General features: G+C 38.9%; 1 protein-coding gene across 3 annotated transcripts in view; it reads right to left on the minus strand.

Annotated features, from left to right (window-relative positions):
* The window catches only part of LOC118729008 (mitochondrial intermediate peptidase), a 181,588-nt gene that overhangs the window by 148,439 nt on the left and 9,413 nt on the right, over positions 1–23,736 (minus strand). For all 3 annotated transcript variants that reach the window (XM_036456232.2, XM_036456229.2, XM_036456231.2), the window contains exons 3-7: positions 21,341–21,429; positions 18,202–18,288; positions 11,172–11,235; positions 6,365–6,547; positions 5,134–5,290 (exon numbers count right to left, since the gene is read on the minus strand). In XM_036456232.2, the coding sequence (XP_036312125.1) occupies positions 5,134–5,290; positions 6,365–6,547; positions 11,172–11,235; positions 18,202–18,288; positions 21,341–21,429 (580 nt within the window). The remainder of the gene's footprint in view (positions 1–5,133; positions 5,291–6,364; positions 6,548–11,171; positions 11,236–18,201; positions 18,289–21,340; positions 21,430–23,736) is intronic.

Raw genomic sequence — 23,736 nt, forward strand, 5'->3', positions numbered from 1 at the left:
AAGCTGGTGGGATCAATGGGGGGAAAAGGAGGACATATGTAATACTTTCAACAATAAAATTTAAAAAAAAGATTAAAAAAAATTACAGACCAATATCCCCAATGAACATAGATGCAAAATATTAACAAAACATGAGGAAACTGATTTTTCAACAATACATTAAAAAGATTATACACCACAATCAAGCGGGATTTGTTCCAGGATGCAAGGATGGTTCACTGCCTGAAAATCAATGTGATACAACACATAAATTTAAAAATAAAATTATAGATCATCTCAAAAGACATAGAAAAAGTATTCAACAAAATTCAACATCCATTTATGATAAAAACTCTCCAGAAAGTTAGTATAGAAAAAAAATCCCTCAACATAATAATAGCCATATTTGACAAACTCACAGCTAACACTGAAAGTTTTTTCTCCCACTCGCACCACTCTTATTCTTTTACTATTGGAAGTCCTAGCCACAGCAATCAGAGAATAAAAAGAAATAAAAGACATCCAATTGAAAAGAAAAAGTAAAATTGTCACTATTTGCAGAGAATATTATACTATACATAGAAAACTCTGAAGTTATTACCCTCAAAAAACTATTAGAACTAGTGAATAAATTCAGTAGAGTTGAAGAATAAAAAATTAGTTTTCTAAAGACAAATAAACTACACAAAAAAATATTTAAAAATCAAATTTATAATTGCAAAAATACTTAGGAATAAATTTATCTAAAAAAAATTAAAGGCCCCTCCTCTAAAAACTAAGAGACATTGATGAAAGAAATTAAAGGATAAACCATACTCATTGATTAGAGATATTAATATTATTAAAATGTCCATACTTCCCAAAGCAATCTACAGATTCAATGCAATCCCTATCAAAATACCTATGGCACTTTTCACAGAACTAGAACAAATAATCCTAAAATGGAACCACAAAGGTCCTTGAGTAGCAAAGAAATCTTGAGAAAGAATAACTTTAGTGGTATTATACTCCATGATTTCAAACTATACCACAAAGCTACAGTAATCAAATCAGTATGGTACTGGAACAAAAACAGACATGTAGATCAATGGAACAGAACAAAAAGCCCAAAAGTAAAATCACACTTATATATGGTCAGTTAATCAACAACCAAAGAGATAAAGATATACAATAAGGTAAAACAGTCTCTTTAGTGTGTTGGGAAAATTGGACAAATACATGCCAACCCTCCCGCCCTCCCCCAAAAAAGTAGTCCATTGTCTTATACCATATATACTAATAAAAGAGTAATATGCTAATTAGACTGGGAGACCTTCTGGAGACTTTCCAGACAAAGCTGGGGGCTTGGCCAGTCTGCAAACCACCCCCAAACAGCCCTCAGCCCCTTGCCCAGGCTGGCCACAGTCCGGGAGCCCTCAGGAGTAGGATACGTCCCAGTAGATCAGGGGAAAGCAATGCCCTCATCACACCTCTGCTGCTGCCACTGCCGGCAGTGCAAATTTTGGCTGGCCCTGGTTACCTGAGCCTTGGCCGGCCCCGGGTGGCGGGGACTCTCACTCTGATGGGGGTGTGGCCAAACTGCAAACTGCCCCAGCCCCTCACCCAAGCTGGCCCTGCCCCCCAAGGGGATCCCACCTTGATCCAGACTCCCTCCAAGGCAGACAAGCCAGACCCCACCTATGCATCTATACTAACGAAAGGGTAATATGCTAATTAGATCAGGAGACCTTCCAGACATCCTTCCAGACAAAGCCATGGTGGTGGGGCAAAGGCAGAGGCAGTTAGGGGCAATCAGGCCAGGAGGGGAGGGCAGCTGGGAGTGATCAAGCCCGTAGGGGGAGGGCAGTTGAGGGAGAGCAGGCCGACAGGGGGAGGGCAGTTGGAGGTGAGCAGGCAAGAATGGGGGGTAGGTGGGGGCTATCATGCTGGAAAGGGAGGGAGGCAGTTGGGGGCAAGTAAGCCGGTGTGGGGGGCAGTTGGGGCGAGAAGGCCAGCAGTGTGGGGCAAGTGAGCAGTTAGGAGCCAGTGGTTCCAGATTGCGAGAGGCATGTCTGACTGTTGGACATCAGACAGGAGTCAGACATCTCCCAAGGGGTCCCAGATTGGAGAGGGGGCAGGCCAGGCTGAGGGACAACCTACCCCCCTTTCCCCGTGCATAAATTTCATGTACCGGGCCACTAGTATACAAATATAAACTCAAAATAGATTAAAGAATTAACTGTAAGACCTGAAACCATAAATGTACTAGAAGAAAACATAGGCAGAAAACTCTTTGACATTGGCCTTAGCCATAACTTATTAGATATATCTACTCAGGCAAAGCCAACAAAAGCAAAAGTAAACAAATGGGACTATATCAAACTAAACAGGTTTGGCAAAGTGAAGGAAATCATCAACAAGATGAAAAAGCAACTTACTGAATGGGAGAAGGTATTTGCCAACAATATATCCACTAAGGAATTAATATCTAAAATACTTAAAGAACTCATACAACTCAACATCACAAAAACAAAAAAATGCAATAAAACAATGGGCTAGGGACCTTAATAGACATTTCTCTGAAGAAGACAAATAAATGAAAAGATGCTCAACATTACTAATCATTAGGGAAATTAAAGTTAAAACCACTATGAGATATCACCTTACGCATGTAACAATGGTTATTATAAAAAAGACAGCCAATAATAAGCGTTGTTGAGGATGTGAAGAAAAGGGAACGCTCATTCACTAAGGTGGGAATGTAAACTGGTGCAACCACTATGGAAAATAGTATGTGTATTCCTCAAAAAACTAAAAATATACCGTATTTTTAGGACCATAAGAGACTCCGGACCATAAGACGCACCAGTTTTTAGAGAAGGGAAATGAAGAAAAAAAGATTCTGAAACAAATAGTGTCCTAAAATATTTTATGTGCATTAAAACCCAACATCACAGTCATAAACACATGTAATCAACCCTTTAAAGTAAACAGCAGCATTTAGAACCATTTTAGAGCCGGGCAAGCACACAGAGACCACACAGAGCCGGGCAAGTAAAAAAACTTTTTTTTTAAGTATATGTGTAGGCTATATTTGGACCATAAGACGCAGGGACTTTTCCCCCCCACTTCTGGGGGGAAAAAAAGTGCGTCTTATGGTCCGAAAAATACGGTAACTATTATATGTCCCAGCAATTACACTTCTAGGCATACATCTGAAAAAAATAAAAGCCATAACTCAAGATATATGCACCCCTATGCTCACATCAGAATCTATACGAATTAGAAACTTGGTAATTGACTGTCACTCTGCAACGCCCACGCCAATAAGGGAATATGCTAATTGACAGCCATGTACTAAAAAATGGTGGTGCTCACAGCCACAAGATGGTGGCACCCAGTTTCCTCAGCCCCAATGGGGTGGCAGGCGCAAGGCTGGGCGTGGGCCTGGCCACTCAATGTGCCTGCCTCCCGAGTCCCCAGTCCCCTCTGATCCCCAGCCATCCAGGGTTGGCCCAAGGAACAGCCTTGGATGGTGGCTGCCTGTCACCCAGGGCCGCCTGGGGCTTGGGTAACCAGGGTCGGCCAAAGCTTGCACTGCCGGCAGTGGCAGCAGCAGAGGTGTGATGGGGCGTTGCCTTCTCCTAATCTGCTGGGTCACTTCCCACTCCTGAGGGCTCTGAGACCGTGAGAGGGGACTGGCCGGGCTGAGAGACCCCCTTCCAGTGCATGAATTTTCATGCACCAGGCCTCTAGTCTATACTAATAAAAGAGTAAGATGTTAATTAGACCAGATCTTCCAAAGACCTTCTGGATATCATTGTGGACAAAACCAGGGGCTTGGCCAGCTTGCAAACCATCCCCAAATGGCCCTCAGCCCCTCACCCAGGCTGGCCTCATCCCCCAGCGGGGACCCCCCACCCTGATCGGGGTGTGGTCGGACTGCAAACCATCCCAGGCCCCTCACTCAGGTGGCCCTGCTCCCCAAGGAGACACCCCACTTTGATCCAGGACCCCATTCAGGGCAGACCAGCCAGCCTCCACCCGTGCAACAGGTCTCTATCTATACTAATAAAAGGGTAATATGCTAATTAAACTGGACATCCTCTAGATTAGGGGTGTCGAACTCAATCAGAGAAGGGGCCAAAATCTAAAATCCAGCCTAAATCCCGGGCCGAATGGTTTACTGAACAGTCATAAACTGTCATTGTGATGGAAACGCAGTGGAGTGCAGTGATGACAGCGTGGTGCGGGCCACATTGCAAGGCCTGGCGGGACGGATTTGGCCCGAGGGCCTTGTGTTTGACACATGTGCTCTAGATGATCATCCGCACATCCTTCCTGAAAAAGCCGGGCCTAGGCAAAGCCGCCTGCCGGTGGTCCCCAACAGCAGCACCTGCAGCTGGCTGTGGCCCGGGAGACAGAGAAACCGCTGCCCTGTGGTCCCGGGCCGCAGCCAGACAGAGATGCCACCCGCCCCGTGGTCCCGTGTGTCAGTGTCTACAGCCCAGGTGAAGCCACCTGCCCACCATCCGTGGCTGCGGCCGGCCCAGGCAATGCCGGCCTGGGTCTCAGGTGCCTGTGGCCGGCCAGAGGGAGGGAAACCCGGGTCCCGGGTGCCTGCAGCTGGATGAAGGAGGGAACTCTGGGATCAGGCCTAAACCAACAGTTGGACCTCCTCCGAGGGGTCCCAGATTGGAGAGGGTGCAGGCCGGGCTGAGGGACACCCCTCCTCCCCGTGCACAAATTTCGAGCATCGGGCCACTAGTGGAATATAACTCAGCTATAAAAATAAGGATGAAATCCTGCAATTTTAGACAACATGGATGAACCTAGAGATTATTAATTAACTGGCATAAATCAGACAGAGAAAGACAAATACTATGTAATTCTACTTATATGTGGAATCTAACATGGGAACATAATGTACAGCATAAGGAATAGAGTCCACAATATCATAATAACTATGTATAGTGACAGATGATTACTAGACTTATTGTGGTGATCACTTTATAAGGTATACAAATGTTGAACCACTATGTTGTATACCTGAAACTAATATAATATGGTACGTCAACTGTATTTCAAAATAATTCAAAGAAAACTTTTTAAGGTCAGAAGTTTAGTTCCATAAAAATTCTATTTTGTCCTTAAAAGTTGGATAAACAGGCTTACCTGGATTTTTAGCTATTGTTCCTTGAAGAGCTCTGTGTGAATATGTAGAATATCCTACTAACTTTGCCAGAAGATCTCTGTTGCTGAGCAATTCTTCTAAACATCTCAATTGACCAGCATTGGGATAAAGGAAAATTTTATAAGCAGCTTCTCGCACCTATATTTAAATAGCAAATGATACAAGATATAAATACCATGATACAAATATAAAGCCTATGCAAGAATAATATAGGCTAACTCTCACCATTTTATTCTTCAAGTGATCATTGCTATAAAAATAAAATAATGGTTTGCACAAGGTAAATAAAGCTTTTAGTCTCATAAACTAGTATAAGATACAACATACTTGACTACAGTTCTCTGTTAGGGTATGGTCAGACAAAATTGTATCTAATCCATGTACCATAAAGCACATTTAACCAGGTGAAGTGATGACAAATATACATTAAAAATTCTATAGTTCAGCCCTAGCTGGGTGGCCAGTCAGTTGGAACATTGTCCTGTATACCAAAATGTGGGTTCAACTCCTGGTAAGGGTACATATCTAGGTTGTTGGTTTGATCCCTTATTGGGGCACGTATGGGAGGCAACCAACTGATGTCTCTCTATCACATGGATGTTTTTGTCTCTCTCTTCCTCCCTCCCTCCTTCCCTCTTTTCATTCTCTCCTTCCTTTTCTCTTTCTCTAATATCAGTAAAAACATGTCCTTGGGTGAGGATTAAAAAAAGAAAATAAAATCTGAGTAGTCCACAGAGTGTAAATCATTGTTATTATTTATCATACTTTAAAACTGAGTTCTTCATAAGACATGAATAACTAAACCATTTCCATCATTCAAAGCATTTGTGGAATTAATCCCAATGTTAAAATTTTTAGCAACACTGAAGTATTTTTAATGGTAGTATTATATTATCACTGAATCTGGGTTTGGTTTAAGACAGTAGTAGCACATAGATGGGACCTGAACTATAAGAAAATAGAATACAGCCGGGACCGGTTTGGCTCAGTGGATAGAGCATCGGCCTGCGGACTGAAAGGTTCCAGGTTCGATTCCGGTCAAAGGCATGTACCCTGGTTGCGGGCACATCCCCAGTGGGGGGTGTGCAAGAGGCAGCTGGTTGATGTTTCTCTCTCATCGATGTTTCTAACTCTCTGTCCCTCTCAATTCCTCTCTGTGTAAAATCAATAAAATATATTTAAAAAAAGAAAAAGAAAATAGAATACACATACCAAGTCATCTGGTGCTTCTGCATGTAGACCATCAACAATTACATGATCTCCAGCAAGTACAAAGTTCTGGCGAATGTGTTCTGGCAAGAGGTGCTTCTCAATCTTGTTGGGAAAGTTGGCTCCCATAAGAAACGTACTACTCAAATCCAAAATTTTAACATTCAGGTCCACTGCTCTTTTACGCTATATGGGGGAAAAAGATGGGAGTAAAAGTTATTTAAAGGCAGTTAAGCAATATTGTACAACTAATTTAATAGACATCTAGACATAATATAGCAATCAATATTAATATTTTATTTATAGTTTCATAAAGATACTAAATAATTAAATGAATATTGAATATATGATATTATGTACTAAATGTATAACACACTTACAATATGTTAATTCTATTTTTGATAGACATTTAATATCTAGACAAAAAGATCATCCTTATGTTGTACAGTATTTCCATGCTTTAAGATTTACATAATTTCTAGAGTTCTATTTTATGTCTAGGCTATATAACTAATGTATGAAATGAACAATATTAGGAGGTACAAAATCTTTCCCTATCCCCCAAAAGACCTCTTAAGAGACTATAGTTGAATCTAGTCAATGCAGTGCTTAAAAGTATTTTTAGATTAAAAATTAAGTATTTAAAATACAGGCAAGAAAATATACCATCTTAAAAGATTATACTAAAAAGGTGAGGGGAAAGGAATTGTTAAAATTCTTCACAAAGTGTAGAGAATTTCCAGAAGGGGGAACACTTTAAAAGTTCTGGATTTTGCATATACTTTGGTATCCAGAGAATGACAGCAGTGGAGTGGTGAGAACTGGACTGGAGTCCATAAGGGCAGGACCACATATCCTCTCTTTTGTGTCTGGCCCTCACTGTCACTCTCACTGTCTGGACCTCACATAACCATTGGTGATGTTGGAGATGGTGTTGACACATCTATGAGAATTTTATTTGGCAGTAACACTTTTAGGACATACAATCTCTGGAAAAAATGTATATCAAAGGGATGACACAAACTATAGTTCAGGTCTATGGGAGGATAAGAGATAAATTTTTAGTTGCTATTAGAAAACTAGACAAGCACTTGGACCTGGGCTCATGATGGGTATCATGTAAAAACAAATGCAAGTCTTTCTGGAAAAGGAGTCAATAGTTACTAACAGATTCTAAACTATATTAAGATCCTAAAAAATGATTAAGCAGCACTAATATATTTTTAAAATAAATATAAGATGCTAAAAATTAAGTATATATTAATAACCAAACAGTTTCAATATAGAAAATTCAAACTTTATGTGAAAAATAACTTTTCAGATATCCCAACATCCTTTATAGTCCAGATTTCTGTTTACTTTGTTTCTGATATGGCCAATTAGCACCACCTAATGGTAATAATTGGAATAACAGAAAAGATGAAAAAAATTACAGGATAATTCCAAAAATTTTCCCCAAAGTCTTTACTATGAAAAAATAAATATCCCTAACTGGTTTGGCTCAGTGGATAGAGTGTTGGCCTGCGGACTGAAGAGTCCCAGGTATGTACTTATTTGTGGGCATATCTCCAGTAGGAGGTGATAAGGAGGCAGCTGATCAATGTTTCTTTCATCGATGTTTCTAACTCTCTATCCTCTCCCTTCCTCTGTAAAAAATCAATAAAAATATATTAAAAATAAATAAGTAATAACTATTTACCTGGAAAAATAATAAGTGGGTTTACTACCCAACTTCACCAACAATCTGGTAGGCATTTCATTATCATGAGATAACTAAATGAGCAGTACTCAACTCTAAGAAGTCTATAAAATTGTTGTTATTCATTACATACTTGCTAAAAAACACACACTTCCCTTAATTTCAAACTTGTAAATTATATTCAGTGACAGCTTCCAAATTAAATAAGAAAATAAAACTACGACTTGTAGATTATGTTCTTGGGTTTATTTCAAGACCTGTCTTTTAAAAACTGTAACATTTTCATTTTATCCTGTCCTTGCAGAGCACCTTCGAGAACAGACATAGAAGTTACAAGAGAGAGATTTAATATCCCTGGGTTCCCAGAGAGTTAGTTTCTAGGAAGGGCAGCTTTTCTATAAAAGCATAAGCTAGGCCTGGCGATTGGCTGGGTGGTGAGAGCGTCAGCCCATGGGCTGAAAGGTCCAGGTTCAATTCCTGGTCAAAGGCTGCACCTGGGCTGCAGGCCGATCCCAGTCCGGGTCGGGGCATGTGCAGTAGGCAACCAACCTGTGTCTCTTTCACATTTATGTTTCTCTGTCTCTGTCTGTGTCTACACTTCCCTTTCACTCTCTCTTAAAAAAACAAAAATCAATGGGGTAAAAAAATATCCTCAGGTGAGGATTAAAAAAAACGCACAATAAGACAAGTTTAATACTGGTGAAACTAACCTTGACTTAACACATAATACTTTTTAGTAAAGTTTCAAAAACATCTTTTATGAGGATTAAATAAAATTATTAAATCATTCAGCTTTAGCCTTCCTCCTGATGATATCAAATTTGATTAATATTAGCAGGCATTATTATGATTCATTATATATTCATTCAATATTTTATTAAATCCAAAACTGGTATGCATTAAAAACATGATCCACATATTCTATCCTTGAGAAACATATAATTTAGATGCAATAATAATAACAACTTCAATAAAAAAGTTAAAGATAAATATCAGGTGTATAAAATAAGTAAAATATGAGCATATGAATACAGAATTCCACCCCGGGGATTAATGAAGCTTTGCAGTCACCAGTGGCTGAAGATGAAGCCTTAACAGGAATTTTAGGGGGATGAACCTGGTGAGCAGGCAGAGGAGGATGATACAGAAACACAAATGGAAGGACAGAGTATTATGAATTCACTGAGGCATAGGGAGAGCTGATTATACTTTCCCAATAGACAAGGGGAAGTCACTGAAAGGTTCTGGACAGGAGAGTAACAATCAAGTCAATGCTTAAAGGAAATGATTCCAATGTTCAGACAGGTTAGACTGACCACTGTCAGTTAGAACTGTAGGAAGGGCTAGCTGAATAGGCTCTAAAGTAGTAGACGACTACAGGTTGAGAACTGCTGTTGTAGAGCCTAAGACCCTGGGAAAACATAGGTATTTATATTACAATTCATTAACAGTAGTAAAATTAGAGTTATGAAATATCAACGAAAATAATTTTATAGTTGGGGGTCACCACAACATGAGGAACTGTATTAAAGGGTTGCAGCGTTAGAAAGGTTGACAACCACTGCTCTAGAGTGTTTGATATACAGGTGGGGCAAAAGTAGGTTTACAATTGTGAGTACATGAAACAGAGTTCATTCTTGTATTATTATTAATTTTGTATTATTTTCCATAATATAAAAGTACAACTACTTTTGCTCTACATGTGTGTAACATGCAACCTACTAGCTCGGTAACTTTGTATAAATCACATAACCTATAGGAATCTGTTTCTTCATCTGTTGTTAGACAGGAATAATAGTAGCACCAGCCTCAAAGTTGCTATAAAGATCTGATGAGTGGTATATGCTTTAAATAGCAAATGCTTAATCATTAATTATATTGAATGTCATAAGACAATGGACCTGTTGGGATTTGGTGATAAGGATCAAGATGAGTTGTTTTGGAGATGCAGACAGATGCAAGGAGAAGTTCTAAAGGAATAATCCAGGGACTTGGTCACTGATTAAAATATGAGAATATTGGGAGTAGAAAAAATGCAAACTGACTCTAAAATTTTATTTGAATGATTCCAAAAATGGTGATATCACTGGAACAGAGAAGTAAACAATTGGCTTGGAGAGGGGAAAATGTATCCATCCTAGGCAACGTGAATTTACAATAAGCCTACTAGCCTTGTAAATGCTGGGCTTAAGGTTAGGCCAGGAATCATGAGTGAGCAGCCTCAGCATTGCTCAAACCCTGCCTCAATTGAAATGACATAATCTATTCTATATGATATATATCCCAAAACCTGGCTCTCTATTTTTCAAGATACTCTAATAAACTAAGCTCTATGAATAGGTTAAGTGGCTTTATATTATAGTTTTAGGAAAAAAAATTTTTTAAAATAAAGCACAACTATAGTAGCCTAGACTGCAGGCCAGTAAGGGAGATATTGTGGAGCAAGCAGGTCTTTCAGTGGTGGTCAAGTCACCCCCATTCTTCCAACCTGGAGCTTGATATTGAAATGAGGCCCTCAGTTTCTTAAGATGTCATGTTCTGGAAGAAGCAGTGGCCAAGGTTAGGAGTCCTAGAAACTAAGGATGGGAACTTAAATAAAACACTTTGACATGGTTTCACACCTATAAAATGAGGAGTCTGGACAATATAGAAGACCTCCCTAGCATCAGCTTAAACATTACACAACCCATATGCCCTGCTTCAGGAACAAAACTGTGTGGCTGTGTCAAGACACCTATAATCTGAATAAATATACCTATGTAAAGGTCTTAATGATATCCCTATACTTCTACCTCCAAATCTTAATCTCCAATGGTGTCAGCTTTCTCACTCATTTGCCTTGTCTTTCTTGATACTTCCATCTCATCCTAATTCCAAGACATCTAAAACATCCCTACTGTCTAAACTCATTTTTAATTCTGAATTATCATGGTGACAGGCCAACTTCCGGAGAGCACCACATTCAAATACAACCTGTAAGAGAATTTCATAATATAAATGATCTAAGCAGTTTTACAATATGCAAATTCAAGCTATACATGAAGACTTAGCAACAAAAATACCAATTAAATATTAGTAAAATAAGAAAACCGGAAAGACAGAAAGTTTTACCTTTTCTTTGTCTAGATGGATTCCACTGATTTCAAAATCAAACATAAAAAGTTCGGCCACTCGCCTATAAAAAAAAAATGAGTTCTAGGTTATAATCAGTAATAATGATTACAAATAAAAATAAATTTTTTGCTAAATAAATCAGCCTTCTTCAATATTACTGACAAAAGACAGATGTTTATACACACACACACACACACACACACACACACACACACACACCTTTCTTTGAAATGAAATTTAACATCTTAAAGTGAATCAAAACATCTACCTGATTTAGTGAATTTTAACCTGTCCTATGGGTGATCTAGCATCATCTATATTATGCTAACTTAAGTACACTAAGCCTTAAGCTGAACCAAAGGAATGGTGCTTACTCCAATGAGGACAAATTTATCTGCTGCTTTTTTCTAGAGGTGGAAATCTTTTCAACTGTCCAGCTTTCCTTCCTTCAAAAATATTTACTGCATACTATAATAGTTGTAGGAAAAACACATCTGCAACTAGGTAGGTCTATACATGTCTAACTATAATACATGTCATATTTAGCACGTGTATTGAACAGAACTATAACTTGCCTGTGGGTAAAGACATATGCATGTTATATATGGCATGTTTCATAAGGAGATAAGTACTTTTTAAATGAGTTAATAAATACAAGGAAAAATAAATAATAAATTTCTTAACATGGATACAAATAAAGTGGTGAGTTCAAATAGAGACCATTAATAATATCCTTTAATGTGTCAGCTGTATTTAAAGCATCACCTTTTATTCATTCTTCACTATTGAAAAGCAGGCTCTTCATCAGCTTCAACCCTCCATCCTCTTTTTCTTGTGCTAAATTTGCTTAAAACTTGGGAGGGAAGATTCCTCACTACATCAAGAATTAGTACTAGCATGCTTTGTAGAGATCAACATTCTTTAGTGATCATAAAATGCAGCTGCAAACTTAACAGGCCCTAATTTCCTTACCATTCCTTAATGTAACAATGTCATTAGAGTGACAAACACTAGTATCAACAACAAAACAATGGAAGAGAAAATATCCTGGATAACATATCCAAAGTAAGGAGTGAACTTTTTATGGATTTTTCTCCTGAATATTTTATAGTTAGAAGTATATATTCCCTTTTGCATTTCGAGCTAATTAATATCATTTACTTTCCCATTAGGTTACCCAGGAAATAAAAATATTGAATTCATTAAATACAGTAAATAAAAGAAAATATGTGTGTACTGGAAATAAGACATCACCATGATGTGCCACAAAAGCATGGGCTGGGTCACACAGCTCTTCAGATATATTAAAAATATATGATTCCTGATCTCCAGAAGATATTAGACTAATATCACTCTTAAACATGACTGACAAATATTATGGAATCAGGAAACAAGAATATATCTTACAGGCTATGTCACCCTTGCCTTTAAATACAGCAACCACCCCTAACGGGCCACCTTCTGTCCAGTCTTGCACCTCCTGCAAGATGACCTGTCTCAAGGTCATAAGTCCTTAGTGTGATTAAACTGACATCTCACGAAATGTCTTATCTTCCATGGTGAAATCTCTGAACACTGTCCTCTACCACCAACCAAATCTAGGGTCTACTACGGACTCCAACAGAATTGTGATATTTGCTTAAAGAAAAAAAAATGTTGGGTCAACATACAGTTTTTTTTAAAAGTGTGTTGAGGTCACATGATAGAAAGTCATGTGTGAGAGGCCTTCATTGTATAGAGCTATAAATGCTTTACATGGAAATTTATAGTAAGCAAAGAAGGAACAAAAAAGTTTCCACCAATGTTTAAATAAGTCAATATATGTATTGCAAAACATGAAAAACAATTATAACTTGCTTTTCATGTAAGAGCTTATTCCTTTATTTGCAGACCACTAACCTGTGAAAGCCACCATGATAATTACTTATTTTAACTCCATCCAAATCCTAATAATTATAATAAAAACATAAAAGAGTTTATACTTGGACAATTTTTCAAAGACCTTCTCCATAAAATTTTCCATTTTCTTCCAACTGTGAGCAGATACTTAGAATGTTAAACTCTTTGATGCTGTGTTGGAAGCTGAGTTTCTTGGCTCATGAGAATTGTTTTCTTTCTCTTTAATCCTACTGCAAGCTTGAAACCAACTTCAAGTGTAACACCTCTTTCTGTTAACACTTTTTTTCTGGAATTATATTATCCAGATATCTGATCTAATCTTTTGGCTCTCCTTGAACTTTTCAAAATAGACATACTTATCTTCCTGATTATTGTGCTAATATACCTTGAATGAACAGAATTAAAGTTAGACTTCTAAAATTCTGAAAACTCAATAGAACACATTATAATTTATTAATTTTTACTTTCTTTCTTAAATAATGTAAAGTGCTTTACTCAAGCCCCTAAACTATCCCCATTTTCTCTACCTCATATTAATTTCCTTTTGTAATGAGTAGACCTAAAAAATCTTTCTAGCAAAGGTATTACTGTTTGTTTTAATAAGAGAAAAGAAAAATAGCAGAAGTTAATAAATTGGTGATAGAAATTTATTCTTTAAGTTTATTGTATTACATAACTTTATAGTATAACAGCTTTATTGTAAAAATGTATGAAAAATTAAAATCACTAATCCCACCAAAGATAATTGCTATTAAAATTATTGTAGGATTAGAGGCCCGGTGCACAAAATTCATGCATGGTGAGGGGGGGGTCCTCTCAGCCCAGCCTCACTCTTTCCAATCCAAGACCCCTCAGGTAATGTCCAACCGCCAATTTAGGCCTGATCCCCAGGATTGGGCCTAAAATGGCAACTGGACAGTTCTCTCACTATCTGGGACAACTGGCTCTGAACTGCTCACCTGCCTGCCTAACTGATCGCCCCTACTGCCCCCCCTGCTGGCCTGGTCACCCCCAACTGCCCCCCACCCCCCGCCAGCCTAGTCGCACCTCACTGTCCCCTCTTCCCCCTGCTGGCCTGGTTGTCCCCAACTGCCCTCCCCCACCCTGCCTGGTTGCTTCAAGCAGCCTGCTATTCAGTTGTTTTGGCCATCCCTCATTGTCCCCCCTGCTGGCCAGGTCACTTCACATAGTCCTCTGTTCAGTTGTTTGGTCATCCCTCACTAGCCCTCCTGCCGACCTGGTCTCCCCATGCAGCCCTCTGTTCAGTTGTATGGCGGTCCCTCACTAACCCCTCTGCCAACCCGGTTGCCATACACAGTCTGTTTGGTCGTCTATTTGGTTGTTTCAGTTGTGACAGTCGCTTAGGCTTTTATATATATAGGTTTCCTTCCAGTCTACTTTTTTTCTTCTTTTTTTAAGGCTATGAAGAACATGTTTAATTAAATTAGATAAGGTTAGAGATATTAGCACAGTGTCCAGCATATAGCAGGTACTTGAAAAATGTCTGCTGAGTTTCTGAATGGACATTGAGACAATACATGTATTCCCTCACTTAAAAGAGCCACTGACTCCGTTACCACACCAGGTAGGCTGGGGAGAAGGGGTAGGGCAGTGGTCAGCAAACTCATTAGTCAACAGAGCCAAATATCAACAGTAAAACAACTGAAATTTCTTTTGAGAGCTGAAAACTAACTTCTGCGCATGGGCCACAAAGTTTTAATCGCACTGTGTGTGTGTACCTGCATGATTATTTTGTGGAAGAGCCACACTCAAGGGCCAAAGAGCCACATGTGGCTCATGAGCCCAATTTGCCAGCCACTGAGGTAGGGAAAACCCAATGGGACCTCAGCACAGGCTGAGGAAGCATCGTTGTTTTATGAAGATACCAAATTGGCGACAATTAACTTGTGATTCACACCAACAATGAAGACCTTCCCCTGTCTTCTATCCAATCTACTTTTGCTATGTTATACCTGCTACTTAGAAAAATTAAGATTCAACTATATAGACTTCTGTATCTTGCTTTTTCTTAAAAAAATTGCCAAAAACCGGTTTGGCTCAGTGGATAGAGTATTGGTCTGTGGACTGAAGGGTCCCAGGTTCGATTCCGGTCAAGGGCATGTACTTTGGTTGTGGGCACATTCCCAGTGGGGATGGTGCAGGAGGCAACTGATTGATGTTTCTAACTTTTTATCCCTCTCACTTCCTCTCTGTAACAAATCAATACATTAAAAAAAAAAAAAAAGTATCACAGACATTGAAATACTCTTCATAAATATGGCTTTCAATGTCTATATTGTATTTTGTCATATGGACTAAAAAATGTATTCATTTCCCCTATTCCTGTAAATCATCCTATACAATAAAGAGGTAATATGCAAACTGAGCCTCATTCTGACAGGTGTGAAGTGATACCTCATTGTTGTTTTAATTTGCATCTCTCTGATAGTGCTGTCGAGCATTTTTTTCATAAGACTATTGGCCATCTGTCTGTCCTCTTTCGAGAACTGTTTATTCAGGTCCTGTGACCATCTTTTAATTGGGTTATTTGTCATCCTTTTGTTGAGCTATATGAATTCCTTATATATTTTGGAAATTAATTCCTTATCAGATGTGTCACTGGCAAATATGTTCTCCCATTCAGCAGGCTCCTTTTTCATTCTGATGATGGTTTCTTTTGCTCAGCAAAAGCTTTCTGTTTCCGTGTTTATTTTCTCCTCTGTTTCCCTTGCCCGAAGAGATGTATCAGTGAAAATTCTGCTACGTGATATGTCTGAGATTTTGCTGCCTATGTTTTCTTCTAAATTTTTAATTTATTCTTTATATGGTTAAGTTGGTGTTCCAGTTTCATTTTTTACAAGTACATGCCCAATTTTCCCAATACCATTTGAGACTGTCCTTACATCATTATGTTTTCTTGTCTCCTTTGTCAAATATCAGTTGACCAGGATGATGTGGGTCACTTCTGAGGTCTCTGTTCTGTTCCATTGATCTCAGGCCTATTCTTCTGCCAGTACCAGGCTGTTTGGTTAAAAGATCCTTTTGGAATTTTCAGTAACATCCAGAAATATGGCATGTATCCTATTAACACAAGTATTTTGTATCTAAAATGGTATGCTAGTCCACTACAACTTTTAATCACTAAATAAGGAAAAGTCAATTTTTATTAAAGTTAAATTATGGGCCTGTCTGAGTACTTAGTTGGTTAAAGTGTCATCACAATACACCACGGTTGTGTAATTCCTGGTCAGCAGTCATACAAGAATCAATCAGCGAATGCATAAATAAGTGGAACAACAAATTTCAATTTCTCTCTCTCTCTCTCTGTCTCTCTCTCTCTCTCTCTCTCTCTCTCTTTCTCTCTCTTTCTCCCTCTCTCTCTGTTTCTCTCTCTCTCTCTCTCTCTCTCTCTCTCTCTCTCTCTCTCTCTCTCTCTTTCTCTCTCTCTCTGTGTTTCTCTCTCTTTCTCATTTCCTCCATCCCTTCCCATGTCTCTAAACTCAATAAATAATTTTAAAAGAAATTTAAAGTCATATTATAAATAACCTGCTATTGTCAGTACCAGTTGAGCATAAATTTGGCAAAATTAGCAGTCATTTAACTTTTACTTGTTTTTCTAATAAGGCAATATAATGCTAAATACAATACAATTATAATAAAGACAAACTATTCTGATGGTATAGTTGGCTTTACTAGTATAGTGAGCATAGGATCAATGTGCAGTAGGACCAAATAAACATCTGCATACCAGGCAATCGGGTAAAAGCATCCCCCAACACAGCCTTATTATACTACTCATACATCACACTACTCACAAATTAACACAAGTTCCTATTATCAACCATTCCCTGTTGGGTATGGCTTCAGTTGAAGAAAGTCACAAGCCACATGTGGAGACAGAAAGGAGAGAAGGAAGCAGGAGGAGGGAGAAATCAAGGAGTCAAAGGAAGAAAGTGTCCCATAAACAAAAAGTAGATAAGTACAGCTGAAACAGGTTTGGCTCAATGGATAGAGCATCGGCTTGGGGACTGAAAGGTCCCGGGTTCGATTCCTGTCAAGGGCATGTACCTTGGTTGCGGGCATATCCCCAGTAGGGGGTGTACAGGAGGCAGCTGATCGATGACTCTCTCTCATCGATGTTTCTAACTCTCTATCTCTCTCCCTTCCTCTCTGTACAAAATCAATAAAATATATTTTTTTAAAAAAAGTAGATAAGTACAAACAGGTAAGAAAAAATGTTAATATCTGCGCTATGACACAAAAATATCTAGGTGGGTTAATGACAAACCCTATAATATTTATTTAATAGTAAGTTAATTTGAACAAAGAAATGATATCCAAAGTCCAATATCAAATATTTTTATGTATTAACTTAGAAAGGAGACCTTTTCAATTCAGATTAACAAATATAATCCAGTGAACCACAGCAAATCATTTCAAGGGTTTTGACATCCACCCAGTAAATAAAATCAATTTGCTAATATCTTCTGGTGATATCAATTATGGAACTTTAAGCATGAAGCTAAATGTAATTATCAACAGTTTATAGGTATTCATTAATTGGTTAGACAATTCAGTGTTCCCAAAGTGTGGTACGCATACCCCCAGGGGTACGGGAAGAGTTTGGTGGGGGTACACGTTGCACCGGAGTTTGGTGGGGATATGCAATGCACCATGCTAATTCTGCATTCTCACGAGTAAGAGGGGTACTCAGCGTTACAAAAATTATAGAAGGGGTACACATATGTCAAAAGTTTGGGCAACACTGCCGGATAGGACATGAGTGATGTAGGTGCCAAGGATACAGCAGTGAACAAAACAAACCAGATTCTTATTCTCAAGAAACTTCCAGTATAGTGAGATAGAAAAATGATAAACAAATTAACAAACAAATAAATTAGTGTTGGAAGTGACTAGGACAAGGGGATTAAGCATATGATCTCATACAAAGTTCTTAGAGGAGAAGACAGCATTTGAGTGGAGTCCTAAAGGAAGTGCAGGAATCATGCAGCGATACCTGTGGAGAAACCCCCAGACACAGGTGGGGATGAGGAGAGAAATACCCAGGAAGAGTCTTCTCATCTAGCCTCCATAGACACAATCATAATAAATGCAAGGAAATAAGTACCTGGTTTCTGGATCAAGAGAATCCACGAGTTTTTTATCAGCAAGTAATTTTTGCAGGCTTTGATATAATTCCACATTTGTGTTCAACCTATAAAAATTGTAAATAAAAGTATTAAATGATTTTCTAATACCTACTTTTTTATTTTACATCAAGAGAAGGATGTCAGATTCTAATGTCAGAGGCCAAAGGATTGAGGATTGTTTTGTTTCTTCATTTGGACTAGGAAGGACATAACCATATTTAATGTATTGACAAGCAGTCAGTTGGACGAAGTGTTAAAATTCAAACTGTTTTGGGTGATAAAAGGATAAATTTAAAGTCAGTCAGCAGCTGGAGCCCGAAGAGCAGAGAGGAAAGGGGGGAGGGAAGGAATGTGATCACCGGTGACTTGACCCCACTGCCACTGAGAACCAGTCCATTAGCAATACTAGTGTGCAACAGCCAGTTGTTCTGGAGTCAGGAGAGGAGTGAGAATGGAAGGAGCACAAACAAACACAACAATTTTGTAGTTATGAACTGAGTACTTTAGACACTGGGCTACCTTTGCTCATCTAGATGAGAATGACAGGCCCACACTATGAGAAGAACGCAAAGCCACAAGCTTCAGAGCCACACACTCAGGCTGCAGCATAGGCCCTAGTACTATGCTGTGACCCTGGCCAAGTTATTTTAACCTTTCAGTTACTTAGACCTCAGGTCACCCTAAGGGTTAAATGAGATGATGTGTGTACAGCATACACTCCCCCTAGATATTGTTAGGTAGCCTGTCAGCTGCCCTACCACAGCACTGCTCTCAACCCAGCCCCCAGTACCACCTTTAGGTCTTGAGTCCTTCCCTGGATGCCAAGAAGAGTGAGCTAAAGAGTGAGCTGGTTCTAAGCATAATGTGCCTCCTACCTACTGTTCCTCAGAGAAGGGCCATAAACCAATCTCATGTGTTACCCTGAATGCCAAGAAAACCGAGTTAGTAACCTCCAATAAAAAAAACACTCAACAAAGGCAGACACATCACCTCCTCTCCCGCTCCAGGCATCCATCCCAGGAAACCAGGAGAAAACCGTGGTTGGTTGTCCATCTCCTCTAAGCTTGCACACCTAAGGAGCTAGTCCAGGTCAAAGGGCAGCAGTTTAGCAGTAGCCTGCATTGTACCTTCTTCAGAAGTTTGAGCAAATCTCCCACATGTGTCTTAGGTCACAGATCCTCATATATCAGTAATACCTATACTTTAGTCTATATCCAGCATTAATTCTAAACAAACACACCTACTTATAGGCTTTTATTCCACTACTGAAAAATAAGTCAATTCTACACATGCATCGTATTTTTCACAGATTAACTGAAGCAGTTAGTTAAGATATGACTCAGGTAGACCAAAAGAGAAAATGAGCCACAGCACTCAGTGAGAATAAAAAAATCAAGGTCTAGTAAAGGCTATGAGTTGATTGGTGACTTCACTTTTGGGTTCCTGGGCTGGTCTCAGGGCAGCAGAGGAGTATCATGAAGAACAAAAGACTGAAACATTGTCCAGTGGAAGTGAAGACTTTGAACAGACACTCTTGACATCACTTCACAACCAATAGGGTTCCCTGCTGTCCTCCCTGACAAGTCTATTACACCAGGCAGAATCAGGGCACCTCAAGCAGGCAACGCCAGCTTTGGCTCTGACCCATATCTGGGGGCCCTTCCCTAGACTATCTTCTCTCCCAATGAGACCCCAATTTCAGCCTCTTCTTCATGCTCAGTGTCTGGAATTTGCAGGGACCAGATTTATCCCATTCAGCAATTTGATTTTCAAGGCAATAATAAAAAGTGATATATCTTGTCCCAAAGAGATCCCGCAATGCTCAGTGGGGAAAGCAGCATCAGCACATCCTGAAGCATCAGGTCCTCCAGGAAGCCTTGTTGAACTGGAGAAGTCACCCCCACACTCGCCCTCCTCATCCAGATTCTGCTTTGTGGAAGTCTTCCCGGGCTGACTGGCCCTGATTATTTGGTTATGAATTCATGCCAGGTGAGCACAGTGCTCTCAGTAGCTTTAAACACTTCCTGGCTTTCTGGCATGGCATCATGCACCTCCGTGTTTTTTAATATGGCACTGTCCACCTCCAAGTTATTTTAGCAAGCTGCTTGGAGCTCTCAGAGATGGCTTACAATATTAAAATTTACCTCAAAATAACTTTAAATAAGTCACTTCATCAAGTCTCAGCCTGCCTCTCAGATAGTTTTATTAGCTCTCTAGCCATCTCTAATTCCAAATCCACAGGAACTGTGTAGAGATAATGTTGGCTTCTTGCCCCGTGGCCCAGAGCCATCAACACAACAGTATAATTGCATGAGAGTCTAAACTTCAACTGTACAGAGAAATACTGAAAAACTGACTTAATATAACCAATGATAACAAGGACATTGGAGGTTCACTATGTTCCTGACACTTTTATGAGCACTTTTATTATTTCACTAGAGGCCTGGTGCATGAAATTCGGCATGGGGGAAGTGTCCTCTCCAATCTGGGGCCGCACCTTCTCCAATCTGGGACCCCTTGAGGGATGTTTAGACCATCGGGATCATGCCTAGACGATCATGCCGATTGCTCCTAACTGCCTTCCCCTGCCGGCCTGGTCATCCCTAACTGCCTTTCTCTGCTGGCCTGATTACCCACAACTGCCCTACCCTGCAGGCCTGGTCTCCCCCAACTGCCCTCCCTTGCTGGCTTGGTCCCCCCCCCCCAATTGCCCTCCCTTGCTGGCCTGGTCACCCACAACTGCCCTCCTCTGCAGACAATCTTGTGGCGGTCATCTTGTGTCTTGGAGTGATGGTCAATTTGCATATTACTCTTTTATTAGATAGGATTTTCATCACAACCCTCAGAGGCAAATCATTTTATCTCCCCATTTACAAACAAGAAAACTAAATGACAAATAACTAGCTTAAAGTCACACTGTTTGTGCGGGGAGGATGAGAGCAGTTGCCTGCCCCCTGGGCCCATCCCATTGCCCATCACCCTTGGCAGCTGTGCAATATTCACAACATACTATCCCCCACCCTGCTAGGGAGGGATAAGCCCCATGTATACATTTCCTAGAGCACAAATCCCAAAAACTGTCACCCAGTACTGTAACAAAGGGGGAAGAGAACATACTTTTCTACCACGGTTCCAATACTTCTACAAGCTTCTTCTGCTGCCTCTCTGAATGCTGGCTCAGGGTGAGCAATTTTCACAAAATCAGCCTAATGAAGAGAAAAAACAAAACCAAAAGGGAATTTGATGGGCTGCTTTCTTCCAAGATCTAAGGGGAAAATGAAAAACCTAGTCTTAAATGTGCCATTTGGCTTGTCCTATGCATTTCCATTCCTGAAATTTTCCTAACTAGTAGGACAAAGCAGCTTCTGAACATTATTCTGTTATTCCTTGGAATCAAGCTTGTTTCAGCCCAAATATTTTAATATTTTTACTAATTTTCTTTTAGAAAAGTCTTTCTCCTTCTAATATACATATCAACTGAATTCTACAGTTCAAACAAGCAGATTCCTGTTCATGTATTCTGAGACTTCCTAATTAAACTCATCTACAATATGGTTCTCACATGTTAACCTGGATTCAGAGAACAACTCTTAAAGACTTTTTTCTTTTTTTAATTGATGCATAATACAGTTTCAAGACTGACTTAACTACATTCTAGCCTTTGTGCAGAAAACAAAGGCATATTCTTTCTTTATACCCCTCATAGTAAGTATGAATTCCTAGACCTAATCTAAAAAGCACACAGCTACCACTGCTGAAAGGCTGCCATATTGACCTGAGAATCAAACGGAGCTACAATTCTTTTTTTAAATAAGAAATCATGTAAAACTAGATTTTACTTATTATGTTAATTATAGTACATTGCACAAAAAGCAGGAATAAAACAAAATAATACACTATTTTTCCTTTATCCTACAAGAAGACGTGTAAGACATATAACAAAATAAGATCACAGTATAATTTCCTAATTTTATTATTAAATAATTTTTAACAAAAAAACATTTCAATCCATAGTTATATACAACTTTTGATGAAATAATAACAGTATTAAAGCACCTGAAAACTGAGCCCTGTAAAATTAACAATATATTGTATAAATTGTCAATTTACATGTTGCAGAATTTATAATTGATATTAAAACTTAAAACACTAGCATACATCTAAAAAATCATTGATAGTAGTGATAAGAGAAACAATACTGTTACAGAGCAAGGGTATTAAAAAAGAAAAATAAAGCAAAATGACCACTTGATAGAAAATACAGTTTTTTAAATCACTGTCTTATAATGGTATTAAATTTACTGGCAGGTAAAATCTTAAAAATTCAAAAAGAAAGAAGATTCTTTGAAATTTTTCCCAAAGAACATATATTAGTTTTTATGTATAAATATAAAAACCTTCACAAACAGGAGAAGCTATGGGGCAGAGAAGTTAAAATTTTTTAACAAAGAGCAAAAGCAAAAGGTAGAAAAAAGACCTAAAACACTGCTTAATTAAAATGAAGGCAAAGACAACAAATAAACAATAAGTCCAGGGATTTTTACATCAAAGGCCAATAGTAGATTACACATTGTGAAAATCACACTTTCTTTTTCAGATTTTAGTGATATAATTCAGCAGGGAAGAGAGACCTCCTTTTTGGCAATACATCTCATATAACTTACATCATTCAAAGCACTAGCATACACTTACTAAAGGAACAGAAAGAACCAAGATCCATTAAAACTGAGACCTGACAACGGGGGACTCACAACGTATCTCACTTCACTCCTGGAAAAAAAAAAAAAAAAACTTCAAAATATTTTATCAACGTCCTTAAAACTAGGAAGTTTACTGTGATTGTAAAGATGTTACTGCTCAATTTAGAGGTAGAGGAAAATAATTTCAGGGGGGAAAAAAATGAAGGAGGTTTAAATTGGGTGAAAGAAGTCAACCTCAAAAGGCATATATGATTCCAATTACCTGACATTTTAGAAAAGACAAAACATAAAAATGTAGAACAGTAGTTGCCAGTGGTAAGAGGTGGGGGTGGTGTGTAATTATTAAAGGGAGCTTTTTTGAACAGAATATTTTTATACTCTGTGGTGGTGGCTACATGAAAAATGAGTTAAATTCACAGAACTGTACCACCGTCCACTCAAGAACTCAATTTTACTCTATGATAATTTTTACAATAAATAAATAAATACTTTTTTAAATTATGGGAAGGCTAACCAACTTTCCAACCTCTCCGGGTAAGGTGTCATCAGATCTCAGCAGCCAGCCAGCCCCCCAGGAGGGTATAGAACAACAGGTAAGAACATGAGCTCTTCAACCAGACTACCTGGACTCAAAGCCCAACTTCTCCTTATTGGCTAGTTGACCTTGGACACATCATTTAACCTCTTAGTGCCTTTCTTTCCTCATCTGAAAATTAGATATGGTGAGAAGGTTAAATCAATTAATCCAGGTAAAGTGGTTATCACAGGCTGGTGCTTAGTAAGATTTAAAAACAAATTAACACTATAATGCTC

Source organism: Pipistrellus kuhlii, unplaced genomic scaffold (assembly GCF_014108245.1).
Source record: "Pipistrellus kuhlii isolate mPipKuh1 unplaced genomic scaffold, mPipKuh1.p scaffold_m20_p_3, whole genome shotgun sequence".
NCBI lineage: Eukaryota > Metazoa > Chordata > Mammalia > Chiroptera > Vespertilionidae > Pipistrellus > Pipistrellus kuhlii.